The 23,595-nt window shown below is 44.9% G+C and overlaps 1 protein-coding gene across 1 annotated transcript in view; it reads left to right on the top strand.

Moving 5' to 3' along the window:
* The window catches only part of MEI1 (meiotic double-stranded break formation protein 1), a 669,052-nt gene that overhangs the window by 201,859 nt on the left and 443,598 nt on the right, over positions 1-23,595 (top strand). The window contains exon 8 of the mRNA XM_030213469.1: positions 13,024-13,138. Within this exon, the coding sequence (XP_030069329.1) occupies positions 13,024-13,138 (115 nt within the window). The remainder of the gene's footprint in view (positions 1-13,023; positions 13,139-23,595) is intronic.

The following is a 23,595-nucleotide window of genomic DNA, read 5'->3' as shown; positions in this document are numbered from 1 at the left end:
TTGCATTCTGCAGAGGGAAATAAGTATTTAATCCCTCTGGCAAACAAGACCTAATACTTGGTGGCAAAACCCTTGTTGGCAAGCACAGCGGTCAGACGTCTTCTGTAGTTGATGATGAGGTTTGCACACATGTCAGGAGGAATTTTGGTCCACTCCTCTTTGCAGATCATCTCTAAATCATTAAGAGTTCTGGGCTGTCGCTTGGCAACTCGCAGCTTCAGCTCCCTCCATAAGTTTTCAATGGGATTAAGGTCTGGTGACTGGCTAGGCCACTCCATGACCCTAATGTGCTTCTTCCTGAGCCACTCCTTTGTTGCCTTGGCTGTATGTTTTGGGTCATTGTCGTGCTGGAAGACCCAGCCACGACCCATTTTTAAGGCCCTGGCGGAGGGAAGGAGGTTGTCACTCAGAATTGTACGGTACATGGCCCCATCCATTCTCCCATTGATGCGGTGAAGTAGTCCTGTGCCCTTAGCAGAGAAACACCCCCAAAACATAACATTTCCACCTCCATGCTTGACAGTGGGGACGGTGTTCTTTGGGTCATAGGCAGCATTTCTCTTCCTCCAAACACGGCGAGTTGAGTTCATGCCAAAGAGCTCAATTTTTGTCTCATCTGACCACAGCACCTTCTCCCAATCACTCTCGGCATCATCCAGGTGTTCACTGGCAAACTTCAGACGGGCCGTCACATGTGCCTTCCGGAGCAGGGGGACCTTGCGGGCACTGCAGGATTGCAATCCGTTATGTCGTAATGTGTTACCAATGGTTTTCGTGGTGACAGTGGTCCCAGCTGCCTTGAGATCATTGACAAGTTCCCCCCTTGTAGTTGTAGGCTGATTTCTAACCTTCCTCATGATCAAGGATACCCCACGAGGTGAGATTTTGCGTGGAGCCCCAGATCTTTGTCGATTGACAGTCATTTTGTACTTCTTCCATTTTCTTACTATGGCACCAACAGTTGTCTCCTTCTCGCCCAGCGTCTTACTGATGGTTTTGTAGCCCATTCCAGCCTTGTGCAGGTGTATGATCTTGTCCCTGACATCCTTAGACAGCTCCTTGCTCTTGGCCATTTTGTAGAGGTTAGAGTCTGACTGATTCACTGAGTCTGTGGACAGGTGTCTTTCATACAGGTGACCATTGCCGACAGCTGTCTGTCATGCAGGTAACGAGTTGATTTGGAGCATCTACCTGGTCTGTAGGGGCCAGATCTCTTACTGGTTGGTGGGGGATCAAATACTTATTTCCCTCTGCAGAATGCAAATAAATTCATATACTTTCCACAATGTGATTTTCCGGATTTAATTTGTGATGTGCTATCTCTCACTGTTACCAATAACCTACCCTTCAATTATGGGCTGCTCATGTCTTTGTCAGTGGGCAAACTTACAAAATCAGCAAGGGATCAAATACTTATTTCCACCACTGTATGTGTCCCGCTGTGCCCAGCACCCCACAACCCCTCCAGCACAACCCTGTCGTTGTAGGGTTAATGCGCCGAAAGCACAGTTACACTTTTAAATCCCTCTCCAAGCCCAGTTCGACCCTGCCTTCTCTTCTAGGAGGTATCAGAGTGGAGGGTAGTGGAGATCCTATTACTCTCATAGACTTAGGAATTCTCCACTCTCTCTGCTCCTCCCTGTCTAGACAGGGATCTCACTCTCATCCCAGACAGCAGATGGCCAAAAGCTCCAGCTTATGTTGCAATCAAACCAGAGATTGGGTTTTGACTACGTTCATGAGAACATAGCTTCAGTTCCTGTATCCATTCTGGATGAGGTAGGAAGAAGGCTAAACATTTATATTTCAGATTGGTAGTTTCTCAAAATCTTTGAATTATCCTTCAAATTGTCCACCAAGAGCATTTCGATCAAGCTCTGAGCATCAGGAAATATTTACAAAGGAACTTTCTTTCCTCTTACATTTCAATATAGTCTCACCCGTTCCATCATTAGAAAGAGGACAGGGGTTTTATTCCAAGTATCTCCATTTTACAAAGACATTGGGAGGATTCTGCCCTATCCTAGACCTGAGGTCCTTGAAAAAAACATGCCTCCAAACAAACATTTAGGATAGTTTCCTTAGGCTCCCTCATGCTACTTGAAAAGAAAAGGGGACTGGCTATGTTCTGGCGGACCTGAAGGATACTTATACTCATATACAGCAGTATCCAAGTCACAAAGTATCAGCAGTTCGTCGTAAGAAAGTGCCACCACTAATACTGCATTCTACCATTTGGCCTCATGTCATAGAGTGTAGCTGTCTCGTAGCAACGTATCTATGCAGACTGGGCATGCACATGTTTCTCTATTTGGACGATTAGCACAACAACTTACCTGTAGTAGAAATTGTAAACCGCGTGGTGGGGCATAATCGAACGCGAACGCCTATCTCCATGGGCGTCTATGTCCGAAAATGGGTACGTGAAGAGGCGGGACAGACCGTATTTTCGAAAAAATGGGACGTTTTTGAGCTGGGCGTTTATTATTTTTTTTTACCGATAATGGAAACTAAAAACGCCCAGCTCAAAAACGTCCTAATCCAAGCCATTTGGTCATGGGAGGGGCCAGGATTCGTAGTACACTGGCCCCCCTGATATGCCAGGACACCAACTGGGCACCCTAGAGGTCAGTGCGGTGGACTTCAGAAACTGCTCCCACATGCATAGCTCCCTTACCACGGGTGCTGAGCACCCAACCCCCCTCCCCCAAAACCCACTACCCATAAATGTACAACACTACCATAGCTCTTAGGGGTGAAGGGGGCACCTACATGTGGGTACAGTGGGTTTTGGAGACCTCCCATTTACCAGCACAAGTGTTACAGGTAGGGGGGGGGATGGGCCTGGGTCCACCTGGCTGAAGTGCACTGCGATACCCACTAAAAGTGCTCCAGGGAACTGCATACATGCAGGCCTCTAGGACCTGTTGCTGTTATATAACATTGGCACACCAGTTGACACCTGAAGACTAATCTCTCTGAAAACGTCCTTTATTGGAATAAGCACGCTTACTCACAGTTAATTGCAGATCAGAGGTTGTGGCCCACTGGCAACGAGTCTTGCTGGTACTGAGATGAGCAGTAGGTCAGAGCTGGCAGAATGCTGTACAATACCCTCTTTCACCCACATTCAAGGTAAGAACTAAGTTCTGTAACGTGGCTAACACGTGAAAGGGATCTAAAACTGGCTTACAAAAATGGCCACTACCTCATGGACTACCGGAAACAAAACAGGGCACACTCTGACCCAGTAAGCAGGGGGAAAAGCACCATGGGAGTAGAGCCTACCAACTACCAACATCGTGAGCATTTGCCACAAGCTAGTGGAATCACGGAGCCCAATACCCTACACCCACCACAATGCATTGCTGATGTGACTCTGCAGTGCGCATAACAGAAAAGGTGTCACACTCACCCGAGAGCCACATCACAACCAGGGAAAGGCTGTCACAGGATAGAACACATTTTGCTGTCATAGAGGTGGGTATGGTATTTGAGGCTGGCATACAGGCTGGAAAAAAAGGATTTAAAGTGGGGTTTTTTGGTGGGAGGGGGTTAGTGACCACTGGGGGAGTCCGGGGAGGTCATCCCCGAATCCCTCCAGTGGTCATCTGGGCAGTTGGGGCACTTTTTTGGGACCTGTTCGTGAAAAAAAAGGGTCCAAAAAAAAGTGACCCAAAATCGCGGTTAAAAACGCCTTTTTTTCGATTATCAGCTAAAGACGCCCATCTCTCCTCGGCCGATAATCACGCCCCAGTTCCACCTTCATCACGTCTCCGACACGCCCCCATCAACTTTACCCGTTTCTGCGACGGATTGCAGTTGGAAACGCCCAAAATCGGCTTTCGATTATACCGATTTGGGCGCCCACGGGAGAAAGACGCCCATCTCCCGATTTGTGTCGCAATATAGGCGTTTTTCTCTTTCGATTATAAGCAGGATAGTTGCCTTAGGGATCACTTGTGGTATATCAAGTGCTGAAAAATAAAAACAAATGAGAAGGAGAGGAAAGATTGGTTCACATAACCCAGGGGTGACCAACTTCAGCCCTCGCCAGGTCTGGTTTCAGGATTTCTCCAATGAATATGTATTAACTACTTCCAGTTTTAACTCCTTTTCTATTCTTTATTTTGAAATATTATTGCAAAAAGTTTTTTTTATACAAAATCTGTTTCCCTTTGCCATAGATCCCAAACTTTAAAACTCAATCACACCCATACATACCAATCACACTCAACCGAAGCACACTGTTCCCATTTATGTCTGGAGACCTCTAAAGGTGATTCTACTTCTTAACCACTAAATAAATCCTTCCTTATTTTACATTCTGTGTACAACAACAAATTCCTCAGTTTTGCTAGAGGATAGGGTCACATGAAAAACTAGCCTTGGATGTCTTCCTTCTTCATTGGGGGGAGGGGGAAGTCTTCTATATGCATATCTGCCTACTCCGTTCATAGCGAAGATCATTCTGAAAGTCAGAGAAGATCAGGGAACCATGATTATCAGAACCCACTGTTGTGGTTCCCACTACTGTTGGATCTCTGTATCAGTCCAATGAGACTGGAGTGTTTTCCAATGCTGATCATGTAAGAGCGGGAAACAATGTTTCATTCCAACATCAAATCACTAGTCCTCACAGCTTGAATGTTGAGAGGTTAACACTGGCTTCCTTGAACTTGCCTGGCAATGTCTTTCAGGTCTTGCTGGCTGCCAGAAAGCGTTCCACTAAAGAGCATATGGGTTTATGTGTAATCTTTTTAAACTATTAAATATAGAAAAATAAACAACTAGCAACTTGAAACAGAACAGACATATGAATATCAATCCCAAACTTTACTCCTCCACTTTAACCGTTCCTCTGAATATACCTAATGTCATATGTCTTGGGTAGACTGGCCTTGGTGCTGATGCTCTTCTAGGATCCCCTCGACAAAACTTCTGCACAGAGATCTTTGATCACCAGCCACCAGTTTTATTTTATTTTATAACCAGAACACAGTCTTAGCTTCATCAGACAAGGTAACTCAGCAGTACTCCTTCTGTACTTTTTCAACGACAGGACTATCTTAGCTTCAGCAGTTCCCATTAACTCAGCAGTACTCCTTCCAGCAGCATCTTCTAATGACCCATTTCTTTCAAACAGCTTTACTCCCCGATGCACTCCTCCTGTACCTCCCAGCCTTCTGGCTTCTGTACAGGGGCTATCCTCTGTAGCACTCTTCAGGTGAGTCTCACAGCTTCCCACTGGCTCAGTGCCTCTCTGGCCACCTAAGACACTCCTTTGGCCCTTTACCCTGACCTCTGCTTCCCAGAGCTAATGAAGGCAGAGGGGGAATGGTCCCACCCTATATTTCTGCTGGACTTGGAACCCTCCCTAAGATCAATTCCGAGGCTGGGGTCAAACAGTTACATTTCAGCTACTATGCCTTTAAAGCCAGCCACAGCTATCCATAGCTTCTTAACATTCCCCCAATGTCCTTATCAGCTTTTGGGTACTGCAGGTCCAAGGCAAGCTTATATCCGTATCTTCACAGGGAGATCAGATTCACAGCTCTGTCTCTCTGGGGTGGCTGCCCCTCTCTCCTTCCCTCTTGGGAACCACTGTCTTCTCCCTGCTCCCCTGCAAACTGCTCTTTTTGTTGCCCTTGTAGCTTCTGAGCCCCTCCTACCTTTCTCCCAGGAGTTCACTCTAGCTACCTTGCTTGCCCATTGGCTGCATCAGTCCAAGACTACAATTCCCAGCCTGCCCCAGGATTCTCCCCTCTAGCTTGGGCTCTGAGCATGATTGCCTCAGTTTGTGCCTGCCCCTTCTCCGCTTCCTATTGCCAGCATGCATGGAAGATCTTTCTAGTGTGCTGGTATGCTAGTCTCTTTCCCTTCCCCCTCCTGGCTTTCCCAAACCATCCCATGAAGAACATGGCAGCTCACGCACCCCCTCCTCTGGGAGAACACCACAGCCTCCCACCTTTGTCAACCTTTCAGGTAAAAGCTGGTTTGTTATCCATTTCTTCAGGGTGCCTCCCATGTTTAGTGCTGTGATTTCATTAGGGCTTCCTCTTTAAGTTCCTACCCCGGGAAGGTTATAGTCCTACCGACACCTTAGACCAGACTTCTTTTTGCCTCCCTCATAGGTTATCCTTAAGAATGCCTTATAACAAGCAATCTTCTGGCCAGGCTTTCTCACCCCTGGCCTTATCTTTTGCTCTCAGCCCTTTCTAAACTCTAAACTTTTTTTCTTTCATACTCTTTCCAGGCCCCTCCGCAGGATTTCAGTACATGAATTCCCTAACTTCTTTCCTGTAAGATCTATTCCTTTTGAGGCACCCTACTAAGTCTTCTTCCATAGTATGCATATCTAGCCCTATATCAACCAGTGAAAGGCAACTATTTTCTCAGCAAAGCTCCCCGCACCCTTTTCCCTTTGGGAAAGCTAGCCCCCTTATCTTGGTTCTTCGCCTTTAGGGTTCTACTTTCTGTGGACAGGCTTTGACTTACCTTTTTTCCTACAGCTATTCTAATTAGTAGGCCTCTCCCTTTCTTATGCCGGTCTACATCTTCTCCCTTTCTTTTCTGACATCCTTGATCTCCTTAATTTAGGCATATAGCCAGCTCCTTTCAGGCCTCTATTTATGGGTGTCCTGCCCTTGGGATCCTGGGAATGTCCCTTTCCTTTTGGGTCATCCTCTGCTCCCTTCCATCTAGGACTTCGGCTTTACCATGCCTTAAGAATTTTTAGGCTCCCCCTCTTCATCCTCGATACCTGTCCCTGAGTTCTCCTTCTCAGTTTACTGGGGACCTTTACCACTCTCGGTGTCAGGTACTGATTTCTTGCTCTTCGTCCTTTCACTTTCCTTTTCTGGGCCTGCAGTCTGAGCCTCTACCCCCAACCCCTGACCTTTCACCTGAATACAGTCCTCTTCACTTCAATTAAGGGCTTCCCTCAGTTGCCCGTTCAATTCTTTCTCTTCCTGCAATTGAGTTTGGGTGGCCTGCAGGTCCGCCTTCAACTGTGGCCTCCTGTGCCCTGGATTGGGCTTCAGATAACAACTGACCCAGATCCTTCAGAGCCAGCTGTAAGTTCACATTTCCGCACCTACCTCTAACCTCCTGGTGTTTTCTTCCTTTAACTCATTTTGGAGGTCTAGGACACAGGATTTTACCACCTGGAGGTCCTGTTCCCTAGCATTCCTCTCCTGGGAGAGCTCCTCCACCCGATGGGTTAATCCCTAACATTTTTCTTCCAGGGTCTGCTTAACCTCTTTTACCGCTTCTATTTCTTTTTCTACATTAACCAGCTGGACCTCTAATTCCTTCCGGGCCTGTTCATGGTCCTCTCTAATCCCTAAAAGCTGGACCTCATGCACCTTCCTGGCATCCTCAGATCCCCTCCTACACTGGGCCACTTCTTTGTCCAGGCACCCCTGGAGCTCTTGCTCCTGAGTTAACTCCTGGCTCAAGGCCCTCCATGCCTGTTCAACCTTTTCTTGCTCAAATTGCCACTCCTCTTTTCCCCTTACTTGCAGGGTCCACTCCTGACCTTGAGTCTCCAATATTTTGTTACAGAGCTTCATGCCTTCCACTAACCCAGAAACTTGCTCCAACTCCTCCGTTAGTTTGGCCACTGCAAGGGCCTTCTGTCGCTGGCACTGTTGGCGCAGCATCTCCCGTTGTTGCCTTTCCCTAGCCCAGGCCTCTTTCATTTGGGACACCTCTGCCTCCTTTTCCTGTTGGAGCCTTTGCTCCTCTGCCAGCTCACTCTTGAGACCTGCTAATAGGCTGTTACAGACCTTTTTATGTTTTTCCAGCTTCACCCTTTTTGCTTTGAGTTCCTTTTCCAGACCTTCTAGGGTATTCTGCCACTACTTTTCTATGTCTGCTTTCCTATTCTGAGATTCCTAGAGAGCCATCCCCCATAAGTGGACATTTTGCAGGTTCTCCTCATAGCCCTTAACCATACTCTCCACAGACTGCATCCAGAGCTTTGTCTCACCCAAGGTTGCCTTCAACCTATACTCTGTGGACCCCGCCCTAGGATTTATGGTTTCCCAGGCTGCTATCTCCATCTCTAGCAGGACGAACTTCCTTTTTATCTCTCGCATAATACTCCAGGGGCTCATACTTAGGACTTCTTTTTATGGCTGCATCCATTTCGGACCCACAGTACTATGACCATCCCCTCTCTAATCCTGGGGACTCCCAGTGCTCTGTCCCTTCTGTAGACCCCACTTGCCCACTCCTCAGAAGCACTGGCCATACCCCTGTCCTACAGGGGCAATCTACCTCCTCCTGGATCTCACAACTACTCAATCCATAATCAGCCTCACCTTCTTCAGACAACCACTCCCTTCTAGGGTCACCTTGCGCCTCACCGAGATTCTCTTCCTTATACATCATAAGAGATTCTTTATAGACACTGTGCCCCACCATACCTTTTCCAGAGGATTTGGCCTTTTAACCTTTGTGCTGGTCCAAACTTTTTTTCCTTTCAGGTGTTAGGGTGGCTTCCTGTTTGGGGCACCATCCCTTTGCCTCTGTGCCATCCAAATCTGAGGCCTCCCCAGTTCCCAGGACCACCAGTGCTTCCCCAGCAGCTGGCACCCCATGGCTCTCTCCACTGCCTGCACCCCTTGTCCCCCAGGCTTCCGGCCTCTCCAGGGTTCCTTGTATTCATGGCTTCTGGTTGTCCTTGAACTTTTCCTGCAGCTGGCGTTCCTCTTCCCCACCATTACCTAACACCCCTACACTCCATCACCCTCTGGGCCCACTTACAACTGAGCCCTTGGGGATTTTCAACTACACTCAAACTTGAACCCTGAAACTTGTAACTTCCACCCCTGTGGTTCCTTTGCAGGCCTTCTCATCCTCTCTTTTCACCCCAACTTGGTTAGATAAAAGACTCCCCAAATCTTTGTCCTACCCCCAAATCCAGAAATTTTCTGTATCTTCTCAAATGGGCTTTTCTGAGTCCAGTTCTTTTTTACTATTGCTACTGCTGTGGTCTTCGGCTACTCTTGAAACTGTCACTGCCGCTTCTACTGACAGCTTCGACTTCTCTTGCACCTCCGTCGCTACCAGGAAAATCCGCTGCAACACAAAACATGAAAGCAACCCAAATACGGCTCTTCTAACCCTTAGGCTGCCACCCTGTTCCCTGCTCACACGTTACCTCCACTACGTTCCCTTCCCCACCTGCATCCAGTGACTCTTACCTGCAACTCAGTTAAGTCTTCGCTCTACTGAATGTTGGAGCTTCTCCACCATTGCAGCTCAGGCTCTGCCTTCCCTCTGGTCTGGTCTGGAGCCTCCCGAACGCTGGCTCTTCTCTCCCCAAATCCTCTGGTCAGTGCCTGGTTCCTAATCTGCACGTCTAGCAGATGATGACTCTCCAGCACTTCTACCCCACATGCAGTTTTTTAGCTCCCCATACAGGCCATCATTTATGTCTTGAGTAGACTGGCCTTGGTGCTGAAGCTGTCCTAGTATCCCCCCAACACAACTTCTGCATAGAGCTCTTTGATTGCCATCCACCAGTTTTATTATATTTTACAACAGGAACACAGCCTTAGCTTCATCAGACAAGGTAACTCAGCAGTACTCCTTCTGTACTTTGCAACTACAGGTCTATCTTAGCTTCAGCAGTTCCCATTAACTCAGCAGTACTCCTTCCAGCAGCCTCTTCTAATGGTCCACTTCTTTCAAACAGCTTTACTTCTTGGTGCACTCCTCCTGCACCTCCCAGCCTTTTGGCTTCTGCACAGGGGCTATCCTCAGTAATGTCCTTCAGGTGATTTTCACTGTTTCTCACCGGCTCAGTGCCTCTCTGGCCATCTAAGGCACTCCGGCCCTTTGCCCTGACCTCTGCTTCCCAGGGCTAATGAAGGCAGAGGGGGAATGGTCCCACCCTATATTCCTTCTGGACTTGGAACCCTCCCTAAGACCAACTCCTGGGCTGGGGTCAATCAGTTACAATTCATCTAATATGCCTTGAAAGCCAGCCAGCAGCTATCCATAGCTTCTTAACATTCCTCCAATGTCCTTAGCTTTTGGGTACTGCAGGTCCAAGGCAAACTTATGTCCATAGCTTCACAGGCAGGGCAGATTCACAGCTCTTGTCTCTCTGGGGTGGCTGTCCCTTTCTCTCTTCCTCCCTCTGTGGAGCCGCTGTCTCCTCCCTGCTCCCCTGCAGACTGCCCTTTTTGTTGCCCTCTTCCCTTCCAGTCAAGGAGGTTTAATAAGACAGAAGACTGCAGGAGTGTGCTTGCCATTTCTGTGGGTTGAAGACAGTAGGCAAAGCTTGCTGCCATATTGAGTTACCCAAAACAATAGCAAATGCTTAATAAATCAATGGCAAATGCTTATTAGAAATAACAGACTGCCTATGTGTGGTCCATCTGTAAAAAGTCTAGAGCTGTTCCAGGCGGAGGATAAAGGATTTTATTTGTTTATTTATTTTTATTTATTTATTTGGCATTTATATCCCACATTATCCCAAGCAAACTCTGGTTCAATGTGGCTTGAAAATACAGTGAAGCAAAGGAAACACACAAGAGCCTTCAAGACTGGGACAATCAGAGATTATTCAAAATTGGCCCGATATGGGCTGTTTTGGCAAAACATCTGCCTGCATAAGGGGTCAATAAAATGTCCAAACTTCCTTAATGAATAGTGCAGAGAAATCCTTAATAAGCAATACAGAGATTTCTCTCTTCATGTGGGTATCTACACATATTCAGAAGGCAATTGTAGCTGCCCCCTTCCTTCTGATCTCCCTTGCCTTCCAAGGCAGCACCTAACCCCACTCCCACCCCCCACTGCAGCTCTGATCCTCCAACTACTGAGTACTGTGAGGTTGCTGCAGCCATTTTGTTGAGTCAGCCACTAGGGGCAGGAGTGAGTGGAATAATTCACTCCTAACTCTGTCGCCCCTGCTGAACCACTAGCCTGGTGGCACCAGGGACTATGAGTAGGCCCATGAGGCCTGTCGGAGGTCAGGAGTCATGGGTTAGGTGCTGCCTCAGGGGGGTGGAGGATTGGAGCTGCATTGTGGAACATTAAGGGAATGAGAGGAGGATCAGAACTGTATCAGAGGGAGATTAGAGCTGCTACAGGATATGTGGAGGAAAATAAATTTTTAATGCTAGTCCTCTCCACTGAATATTAGCCGGGACCTGCATAAGCACCAGTGGCTAGCCTAGTACTTAAAGAATTAGCCCCGTTGAATATCTGGGACTAATTCTGCTTGTGGCAGTCAGCGTTTAGAAAAACATTGACTGCCACAGGCTGAATATCAACCATTGTGCAAGTCTCAGCTGATACTCAGCCAGGACCTGTATAAGTTTCTTATGCAGGTCCCCATTGAATATTGACTTGGATCCACATAAGTACCAGCGGCTAGCACCCAAAAACTTAGCCCCGGATATTCGGCCTGGCATTGAATATCTGGGACTGCTGCAGGCTGAATATCGACCAATTAAAGACTAACCAGGGTAAGGGGTTAGCCCTAGGCCTGCAGTAGGCCAAGTAAATTGGTTGGAGCAAGAAAATGAATCCTAGTAACCAAGTAAGAAAGCCAGGAAAGAAAGGACTTTTTGGGAATGCCAGTGATATACTCTTTGGACTAATTCATATACATTTTGATGGAAAGGTGATTTTGGAGACTGAAGTGACCTCCTTGTAAGGAAGATTTTCTGTTGGAATTACTCTTAAACTTTAGTTTGGAAACCCTGAGTGGAAACCTACAGGCAGATGCTCAGAAGCACATGCAGACGCTAGAGGCCATTAGCACCCGCATTTGCTAATGCAAAATCTTCAGAGCTGGTGAGCACGTGAAATAATGAGCTTGCTAGCTCTGAACGCAAATTGCATGCAAATACACGTAAAAGAGGGTCTGCCACATTCCTCCCTATTGCTCAGCGGGCAGCACGCCAAACAAGGGTGCTGCTCCTGTGGTACACCCTATGCCATGTATAAAAGCTGTGTGTAGCAGTGGAACGTTTTGGAGATGCATCTATAGCACATGCTGTTCTGGGCATGTGCATAGCATCAATACTTAGCGAGTGACTATCCTACATATAAGCTGCTTAGCAGGTGCCTATCCTACGCATGCACTGGTGCTTTCCCTACTGAGCTACTTTGCATGAGATTTCCTTTGAGCATCACTTGCTATTTCAAACTCGTTAACTTTTACTAGGGATCTAAAAGCAACAGGTTTTTTATGGGGACTTTTGTGCATCGTGGTCTGAGTTCTCAAACTCCATAGACTCTTCCCTGACTTCACCTGAATCATTGGTGGTTTCCACTTCTATGGGCTAGGGAAAATGCTCCTCCTCCTCCTCCCAGTCCCATGTTCTAGGAGTTTTAAAGCCCTCCCCCTTTTCAGGAAGTTCCCTCCCCATTTGTATGGATAACAAAGATTTTTCCTGAACCTTCTTCACTTTTCCTTGGGTGCCTAGCAATGTTTTACTAAAAGACTTGGGAACCCTCTTTTGGTTGCAACTTTATTTGCCACTGGTTTTCTTAGGCTATCTTTATTCCATAAAGTAGTAGGAGAGTATTGAGCTTGAGATGGCAGTGTCCTTTCAGAGCCCCTCCCTCCCTCCTCACAGAAGAGAGAGGTTTGTTTTCTAATAAATTATGAAAAACTGAAATGCCTGATAGGTCAACTCATAAGAAGTTTTGTCCTAAGTCTGAGACGTGCATGAGGTACTGAAGAATAGTTAGACTGAACATGAAGAGGGGTCTTATTTATTAGTTTTACACTATAGTGTGAATCTTTTCCACTTGAGAGTACAGTATGTGATTTATTTGTAGAAGGTTTTCTAAAGGCATCTATGATCTGTTGTATAGATTGAGAAAGGAATGTCACCTTTGTCCCTTGGTCCTCTATACTACTAGATCGAGTCTTCTTAGGTTGGGATGAGAAAGATGGCCCTCCTGTTGGGAGAGGAGGGAGGACTATCACATCACCCAGACAGTTTACTGAGCTAATGAACAATTCTTTTCCTTTCTATTTTTCTTCAGTTTTTGCTGTCCAGGGATGAGATTCTGCAGGTTGCTAGTGCTCAGTGCATGGCTGCTGTCTTAGTTCATTCTCCAGCCAAGTATGCCCCTGTCTTCATCCATGCAGACGTACCAGGTAAAAGCAATGTTGTTAGAAGGGGACGGGCTTGGTATTTAACTCATGAGTTACATTCAGTCACAGCAGATATTTCCCTGTCTCTGGAGAGCTTACAATGTAAGTTTGTAACTGAAGCAATAGAGGGTTGAGTGACTTGTTGAAGATGATAAGGAATATAATGGCTTCCCTGGTTTTTAGTCTGCTGATGTAACCATGGGAGCCAACTTTTCAGAATTATTGGGGGTGCTAAGCCCAGTGGAAATAACCCCTCCCTGGACATATACAAGGAATTTTCTCAACATTGGGGTGCTCAAGCACCCACAGCACCCACAGAGCCGGCTCCTATGGATCATGTAACCACTATGCTACTTCTCCACTGCCTTTGTCTTCGCAGGATGCTCCAAGAAGAGTTTTCCTCAGTTGTGGATGTGGAAAGAATGGTATTTTAGAGAATTCTACTATTTCTGGGAAGTTTGCTAATTTAATAATGACTTACTAGCAGGGAACTGTCAAAGAAGATGATGGCAACAGAAATCAGTAAAAAGTAAATACAAATTAACAGTATTAATTAGGGACGGGCAGCCAGAAAATTCTTGTTCTGTGTTATTTGCAGGAATTTTTGGTTTTGGCCATTTTTTCATTACAGAGCAATGTTATTAAGTGTGTGCCTTCTTTGCAAATAGTTCGCATTACTATTGGCACATGAAAAAATACAAAATGTTATGGGTTTTCTGCTCATTTTTGTTTTAATAACATGCATTGACACGAGGTATGTCATTTTGACATTTTCCATGTTTTTGCAAACAGCCCATTCCTATTTAATAAATAGTGAAATACAATTATATCAAAATGGAAAATATAAATCAGCGGTTCTCAAAGTTCAGGTTTTCAGGGTATCTACAATGAATACGCATGAGATACATTTTCATGCAATAAGTCAGTTCATGTAAATCTAGCTTCTAAATATTCATTGCAGATATCCTGGGAGTTCATCCATACAGGTTTTGGAACCTCTGGCCTGGTGGTTAAAGCAGTGGGCTGAGAAAACAGAGTTCAAATCTGCTAATATTCCCTGTGACTTGGACAAGTCATTTCACCCTATATGATCTCAACTGCAAACGTAGGGGTCTATTTATAAACTGTGTTATTGATCAATTAATTGTAATAATTGGCAATATCGCAGCTTGAAGTAAAAACTTTCACCCTAACACATATAAAAAATAATGAGCTGGAGCTACTAGGGTTTGTTATAAATTATCCCAAATCCCAGCTCCGCCCATTCCAACCACTGGAGTTCATAGGAGCCCTGGAGGGGCATAATCGAACGGCGCCGGCCATCTATATGGTTCAAATCCCACTGGTAGTACTGAAAAAACCAAGCAAAAATACTTTTGATTTAGGACGTCCCTGACGAGCACTTGGATTTTTTTTTGGGTGGGAGGAGATTGGTGACCACTGGGGGAGTAAGGGGAGGTCATCCTCGATTCCCTCCGGTGGTCATTTGGTCAGTTGGGGCTCCTTTTTGAAGCTTGGTCGTGAATAAAAAGGGACCAAGTAAAGCCGGCGAAATGCTCGTCATGCCTGGCTTTTTTTTTCCATTATCGGGCGAAGCCGGCCATCTCATGAGCACGCGCCGTCCCAGCCCCGTCCCGCCTTCACTATCCTACAGACACGCCCCCTTGAAATTTCGCCGGCTCCGCGACGGAAAGTAGTAGAAGCCGGCCAAAATCGTTTTTCAATTATACCGATTTGGCCGGTTTCAGGAGATCATCAGCCAAATTCCGATTTGTGTCGGAAGATGGCCGGTGGTCTCTTTCAAAAATGAGCTGGCTGGAAGACATGACTCAGGCTTGTGCATTTCTCCCATAGCAATGGATAGAATTTCTGACATCAGTAGCTATAGAAACACACCAGAGTCAGCAGGTATCAGCTCGGCAGATGCTAAGAATGCTAGGCCACATGGCTTCCACTGTTCATGTAACTTCCATGGTACGCCTCGTGAGGCAAGCTCAGTGGGCCCTTCTTCCCAGTCTGTCACGGCTCCTCTCAAGGAGTCTCTGACTTGGTGGATAGTTCACTTCAGTCTGACCAGGAGTGTACCCTTCCAAATTCCTCAAGTTCAAAAGACATCGATGACGGATGCATCCAGCCTGGGATGGGGAACTCAATGTGGTAACATGAGAGAGGGTGGACTGTGGAGCCAAGTAAGAAAAGCCACACACACTCAGCAAGTTATGGTTAAAGCAAATATTTATTTATTAAAGTATTTGGTAAGAACTCCTGTTCACTTCACAGGAAGGGAGGAAGTAATACTCAAAACTATTTCTGTAAACACAACAGTATTGAGGTATCCTGCTCGTGCAGGGCCACAGCATAAGAGCATAACATAAGAGTAGCCATACTGGGTCAGAACAATGCGCCATCTAGCCCAGTATCCTGTTCCAAACAGTGGCCAAGCCAGGTCACAAGTACCTGGCAGATACCCAATTATTAGCAACATTCCATGCTACCAATCCTGGGACAAGCAGCTGCCTCCCTATGTCTGTCTCTATAGCAAACTATATCATACAAATATAATCACAACTATAACCAATTACAAAACTGTTTTATTCATATGCATACAATTTTTTAAAAATATCTCAACATTATTGATCTGGTGATAGTGCTATAGCCCTACTTCAATATACACACACACTCTCAAACTTCAATAGCAACTATAGCTTGTTAATAATTGCCCATATTACCTCATGTAACAAACAATGAAAGTCTCAATGAGCAAATGAACATTTATCTCAAGATCTTTTGAAAATTCTGTTCCACCAAGTCCACAATGTTCATCACCATGACAATCGCGGTATCCATGTTTATCCAACAACAAAGATGTAATCAGTGGACCCTCATCATGTCAGCAAGTTCACAAAAAGCTGTAGATCATGAGAGAATAAAATATCCAACTTCCCAATATCCATGAATGGAGGAGCAGCTTAGTAGAATATTGTCATAATCATATCCATTCATCGAGCCAAGGTTTCCTCATAACTGTTCTTTTCCTTCAACGTCCGTGTTTCGCTCTTCAAGCGTCATCAGGGGCTGGATATCTAAACACATACAACGTAATCACTATCACCCCTTACCATACAAAAATATCTAATACCATAACCCAAAATATAAAAATCAAATCAAATGTTATAATGTTTCACAGGCAGGCTAGCGGTTGGAAACTCAACAACAGGCTCACAATGTTCATCACAGGCACACCAGAACACCCATACATGCGCATAGGGCCCACCAGAGATTCAGCAAGATACTCATTGGAGGCTCACGCACTGTGCACTCAATCGATCAACTTTCTTGTTGAGCCCATAGGGTGTGACCATGTTCCACTGAAAAATGAATTGCTGTTCTTTCCTAGACAAAATTAAAGGAACATTCCCCAAACTTAACATCTTGAATGGAATGGCCTGCCTCCACCTAGTGCGACACCACGGGGGATTCCATTTGTTGAACTCGCAAGTTGTTCAAATATTGGGCCATACGGACTTTCATTTTCTGGATGGTTTGACCAATATACCACATATTACAGGGGCAGCATATTCCATATATGCACTGAATAGAATTGCAATCTGTACGGGAATGCAGTTTATAAATACGATTCTCAGTATGTGGTATAGTGATCTCATCCACGTGTAAAGCATATCGGCAATATGTACAGCATCCACAACTATAATGCCCCCGTTCTAATTGATAATTGAAGCTTAAGCCATTAGAAACGTGTCTAAATAACATTTCCCCAAAATGTCTTCCATGAGTATAAGAAAACATCGGAAAATCTTGAAACTGAGGGTGAATAGATAAAATAGACCAATGTTTCCTGATTATATTAGTAATCATATTGGAAGCATGTGTATAGGGCAGTATACAAGTGAGACGCTGACATTCTTTCACCGTAGAGGCCTGACATAACCATTGACATTGAACATTATAAACCCGCTTCACTGCCCTGCATATAATTTTGGAGGGATACCCCCACTGATTGAACTGGGTGATCATCGATCCAGCTTGTTCTTGAAAATCCTGTCGGGAGCTGCACAATCTACGAATTCAAAGAAACAGAATATCTGGTATGCTATTTTTTTAATTCTGGGGATGGTGGCTATGATAATGTAGGGTGGCATTGCAATCAGTATTCTTCCTAAATGATCGTGTAACAAACTGATCGTCCACCCAACAAATATTAGCATCCAAAAAGTTAACACTGGTACCCCCCATGTGATGGACAAACTTGATATTAGGATCCCTAGAATTTAAATACTCAATGAACTGTTTCAAACTGGGCAATGTACCCTTCCATAAAGGAATCCTGTTCGGAAGGAAGGGATCCTCAGCGGAGATTGGATGGCAGAGGTGGGGCTGGTGGTTGGGAGGCAGGGCTAGTGCTGGGCAGACTTATATGGTCTGTGCCCTGAAAAAGACAGATACAAATCAAGGTAAGGTATACACAAAAAGTAGCACATATGAGTTATCTTGTTAGGCAGACTGGATGGACCGTGCAGGTCTTTTTCTGCCGTCATCTACTATGTTACTATGTTTCCAAATAATAAGGATGTCATCAATATAGCTAAGCCACCCCACCACCTTTGAAAAATACTGAGAGGGATACACAAACTGCTCCTCATATTTGGCCATGTAGAGGCATGCAACCATGGGGGCTACAGTTGCCCCCATGGCTACCCCTTTTATTTGATGAAAAAATTATTGAGACAGAATGCCGTCCTGGTTCCTCTCCTCCCATGTCACTTCCCCCTTGGGCGGGATTATGGGGCAGCGACGTACCAAGGGCGGGGTGGTTACTTCCTGTTTGGGGCAGAGGGAGCAGGGAGCCATTGGAGCCAAGAGGCGCGCGGCTGCTCCCAGCAGCTAAGTATGCACCTGGGGGGGAGGGGGGTGGTCATTGCACTAGGGGGGAGGAATGTCATGCTGCACCCGGGGGGGGGGGGGGGTGCGCATCGGCGATCCGCCCCAAGTGGCAGCCAACCTAGGATCGTCACTGTTATGGGGTTCTAATATGATTTTGACACTGAAGGAAATGGCAGCATCCTATAGACTCCATCACACTCATGTAGATGGGTTCCACACTCAAGGTCTCTGATCTGCTAAGGAGAATCTTCAGCAGATAAACCTCCTGTTACTAAGAGCAGTGGGGAACATGCTAAAGGCTTTCAGAGATTGGTTGGCAAACCAAATTGCTCTAGTTCAAACAGACAGCCAGGCTATAGTCAACAATCAGGAAGGCACAGGATCATACCTCCTGTGTCAGGAAACGGTCAGGATATGGAAATGGCCATATCCCTTAGAATGTTTCTCAAGGCCACTTATCTGGTGGGGAAAGAAAACTATCTGGTGGATAGACTGAATTGGGTTATGCAATTCACAAGTGGTCTCTGGATATGGGTGTAGCTCAGAAGAACTTTTGAGAGTGAGGCATCCCTTCGATAGATATTTTTCCACTCTTCAACAAAAAAAGACTCTTAGTTCTGCTTCAGACTAGGATCACACAGCAGACTGACCTTGGATGCCTTTCTTCATTTGGGGGAAGGATCTTCTGTACATGTATCTTCCAACACCTCTCTTAATGAGAACTCTCCTGAAACTCATACAAATGATTCTGATGTACCCTTACTGGCCAAGGCATATCTGGTTCCCATTTCTTCTGGAACTTGCCACTGAAGATCCATGGAGCCTGGATTTCTTCCCAGCTCTCATCACTCAGGACAGGCAATCCCTTCTCTATTCCGACCTCCAGTCCCTAGCCCTCCTGATAGATGTTGAGAGGGTAATGGTTTCCTTGAACCTACCAGACAGTGTCTCTCAGGTCCTGCTGGCTTCCAGAAGACTCCATTAGGAGGTTTTACAGTTTGAAGTAGAAAAGGTTTGCAGTCTAGAGTGAAGGCAAAGTCCTAGATCCTTTTTCCTGTCCTACACAAAAACAGGTTAAATACCTTCTACATCAATCAGAGTCAGGTCTCAAGACCAATTCTATTAGAGTTCATCTCAGGGCAATTGGTTCTTACTATCATCAAGTAGAAGGTCATGTCACCTCTGCTCAGCCCTTAGTTATTAGCTTCATGAGGTGCTTACTTCTACTAAAGCCTCACATTAAGCCTCCAGCAGTGTCATGGGATCTCAACATCATATTAACCCAGCTGATGAAGGCTTCTTTTGATCTGCTGGATACCTGTCATCTGAAATACCTGACCTGGAAGGTCCTATTTTTGGTTGCAGTCACTCCAGCGCACAGAATCAATGACCTCCAGGCCCTAGTAGCTGCTTCATCGTAAAGTAAGTTTTTCAGCAACAGATTGGTCTTGCATACCCATTCTAAATTCCTTCTTAAGGTAGTGTTGGAGTTCCATCTTAACCAGCCATTTGTTCTAACAATATTTTTTTCCAAAACACATGCCCTGAAAGGTGAAAATGCACTGTATACTTTAGACTGCAATAGAGCCTTGCCTTCTATCTGGAGTGGACTAAATTCTATAGAAAGTCTACCCAGCCTTTTGTTTCTTTTCACCCAAACAGGACAAAGGCTGCCATCAGTAAACACATTCTTTCTAATCAGTTATCAGACTGCATTTCCTTTATTTATGTTCAGTCTGGAGGGTCATGTCATAGTTCGTGATGTCATAGATGAAATTTTTGTTATTGTTTATATTATTAGAAATCATGTAAAGAACACAAATTATCAAGCAATCCGCTGGTACAGTAAAGTGGTAAGACAGAGTACATCAGATAAAAAGAAATATTAAAGTAATTTCTATGTATCTAAGGAGAAGACAGTACAGAATATAAGCAAGAAAAAGGAACAAGTCCATTTTACAGAAGAAATGGGGGCATGCTGAAAACCGAAACAAAGCTCAAATTCCTGCTTAAAGAACCCCATTTCCAGCTGCAGCAAGGAGTTACAGGAGCCTCTGCTAGTAAAGAGTTTACATGGAAGTTTTTAGGAAAAAGAGAGCTTCTAACTGCAATACTACAAGACGCAGAAGCAAAAACTCCCTTGTCTTCTCTGAGCCTCCATTATCCGAGGCATTAAATTGGAAGCAGACTCCATGAGCCCTAACAAAGTGCTATGCCTTCTAGTCTCCTCAGAAGAAATACAAACTAAATACTACTACTACAAATCATTTCTATAGTGCTACCAGTCGTACGCAGCGCTGCACAGTTGAACATGAAGAAAAGACAGTCCCTGCTCAAAAGAGCTTACAATCTAAATCAGGACAGACAGACAGGACAAATAAGGGATAAGGGAAGGACAGACAGATAGGACACATAGGGAAAAGGGACTATTGAAGAGAGGAAGACAAGATAAAGGTTACGAGCAGGTGAATACTGAATGCACTTAGAGAAGAGAGTAAAGATTCTAAGATTGACGTTGTAATACATGTAGGAACAAATGACCTAGCCAGGGATAGCATACCTGTAGGACATTTCCACAAGCTGAGGGAAGGGTTGAGGTCTTTGGTAAAGGCGGTGGCTTTTTCTGAAATATTGCCTGCCTATGGAAAGAGTGAGGAAAGACTACAAAATACAGAGAACTTTAATAGGTGGCTCAAAACCTGGTGCCAAAAAAGGTTTTAAATACATAGGAGGATTGGGCAATATATGGAAAAACAAAAGGCTACTTTGTATTGATGGGCTGCATCTTTCTGACACAAGACAAAGGATCGTTAGTGAAAAATACAGGCAATACATTTCTAGAGATTAAAACTAGAAGGTGGTGGTGCTAAATGGAAGCAAATGAACTCTGGAAGTCACCCCCCAAAAAGCCAAAACCAACAACAAAAGAGTAACAGTAGTGGAATAAGAATTAAAATTGAAATAAACCATCCTAGCAACTATCAGCAAGAAGGTAGATGGGGAGACTAGGCAGAAGGATAAATAGAGGGTGAGAGAGACAATATGTAACTAGAGAGCTATGTGCACAAATCCTTGCAGTCTATGCAACAGAATTCATGATCTGCAACCCTGATGTTACAAGCAGACTGTGATATTGTTTCTACCACAGAGGCTTGGTTCAACGACTCCCATGATTGAGGTGCAAACATACCAGGCTATACCCTATTTAGAAAAGATAGAGATGGTCAGAAAGGTAGAAGGGTAGCTTTTTGTGTGAAAAACAGTATTAAAGCAGCTAAAATGCAGGGGACCTGGGGAGAGGAAGAAGCAATATGGATTGTCTTAGAAAGAGAAGATGGAACCTCCATTCCCACGAGTGTTGTGTACAGACCTCCAACACAGTCAGAGAAGTTGGACAAAAATTTGGTTATAGATATCCAAAAGTGAATGAAGGGGGAGGTGCTGTTGCTGGGAGAGTTCAACCTGCTGGATGTGGATTGGAAGGTCCCATTTGCAGAATCAGAAAGAAGTAGAGAGATTCTGGATGCTTTTCAAAGTGCTTTGCTGAGACAAATGATGATGGAACTCATGAGGGGAGGAGTGACACTAGATGTCTATTAGATTGTAAGCTCTTTGAGCAGGGACTGTCTTCTATGTTTGTGCAGCGCTGCGTACGCCTTGTAGCGCTATAAAAATGCTAAATAGTAGTAGTAGTAGTAATCTTGTGTTCACAAATGGGATAGTGAGTCCAACGTCTGGGTGGGTGCCCACCTAGCTACTAGTGATCATCACACTGTATGGTTTGATGTAAGAACTGAAGGAGAATGCAGACACACAAAGCTCAAAATCCTCACCCCCCCCCCCCCCCCCCCACGATATTCAGCCGGTGGCAGACAGCTCTTTCGTCCCATCGGTGGTACTGAAACGAAAGTTAATGCCAGGCCTCATGTGGGTTTTCTCACTGAATTTCTGTTTTTTTTTTAAAACGGCTATTCGACATTCAGATTTAACTCGCCATGGGTTAATGGATAAAGATAGGACTGCTATATATGCGGCCCGATTTATCCATATATCAGAACTTAACCAGTCATGTCCCCAATGTAGCGGGCTTAAAGATCATTGCTAACTGGTTATTTTCAGCGGCGACAACCAGTTAAATGCCACTGAAAATGACTGGTTAAGCATCGACAAGTGAGTTAATCGGTCGGCAGACGTTCCCGGCTGGTTAACTTGTATTGAATATCAGCCCGCTGGATTTTAAACATGCTGACTTTTTGTTAAAATGAGGTAGTATTTGAAGAATGAGCTGATGGGATAGAAGGACATAAGAGAGGTGGAGGATCTGTGGTTCAAACTGAAAAGAGCTATAAAATCAGCAAAAGATCTTTATATAAGGAAAGTAAACAAGAACAACAGCACAAGGAAACCGATATTCCCCATCTGTGGATCATTTATAAATATGTTAAAAAATAGCGGTCCCAATACAGACTCATGAGGAACCCCTCTATCTACCCATCTCCACTGACCATTTAACCTTACTCTCTGTTTTCTATCTCCAGTTTTTATCCACGATAGGACATGCTTTGTGGATAAAAACTGCTTTGTTTTAGCCTGTGAATCACATAGTTCTGCTTGTCAGTATAGCGGTATAGCATATACTGATAAAGAACTTACTATTTGTAGATGACCTGAAACTCCACAGTTCCAGTGACCAGCAATTAGCGGAACAACTTCGATTGGTGAAAAGCTTTTGTGATGATATCAAGATGACTTTTGGGCTGGACAAATACTTCGAAATCAGTGATGGTACTCTCAATTGGATTAAAGGTTTCCTAACCACAAGAACATATCAAGTGAAATCAAAAACAAACGTATTGTCACCATGGAAACCAGGCTGCGGAGTACCGCAAGGATCACCACTATCACCGATCCTTTTCAACCTCATGATGACTCCACTAGCCAAGACCTTTTACCCAAGGCCTTAACCCATTTATCTATGCTGATGACGTCACATTATACATCCCCTTCAAACATGATCTGGCGGAAATCACCAATGAAATCAAGCTAAGTTTAAACATCATGAACTCATGGGCAAATGCATTCCAACTAAAACTCAATACTGAAAAAACACACTGTCTCATCATCTCATCCCAATGCAATACATACAAACCCACAAACATTAACACCCCAGGATACACCCACCCTATCTCAGACAGTCTGAAAATTCTCGGAGTAACAATTGACCGTAACCTATCACTAGAGACCCAAGCAAGTTCCACCATAAATAAAATGTTTTTCTCAATGTGGAAACTCAAACGCGTGAAACCATTCTTCCCGAGGGAAATATTTTGTAACATGGTACAGTCAATAGTACTAAGCCACGCAGATTACTGTAATGGAATCTATGCGGGATGCAAGGATCAAATCATAAAGAAACTTCAGACCACCCAAAACACAGCAGCCAGGCTTGTATTTGGAAAAACACGTTTTGACAGCGCCAAACCACTCCGAGAAAAACTGCATTGGCTACCAATCAAAGAACATATCACTTTCAAAATCTGCACAACTGTCTATAAAAT

Source organism: Microcaecilia unicolor, chromosome 1 (genome assembly GCF_901765095.1).
Source record: "Microcaecilia unicolor chromosome 1, aMicUni1.1, whole genome shotgun sequence".
Classification (NCBI taxonomy): Eukaryota; Metazoa; Chordata; class Amphibia; order Gymnophiona; family Siphonopidae; genus Microcaecilia; species Microcaecilia unicolor.
The sequence above is the reverse complement of the archived record's forward strand: the minus strand, read 5'-3'. Positions and strand labels throughout refer to the sequence as shown.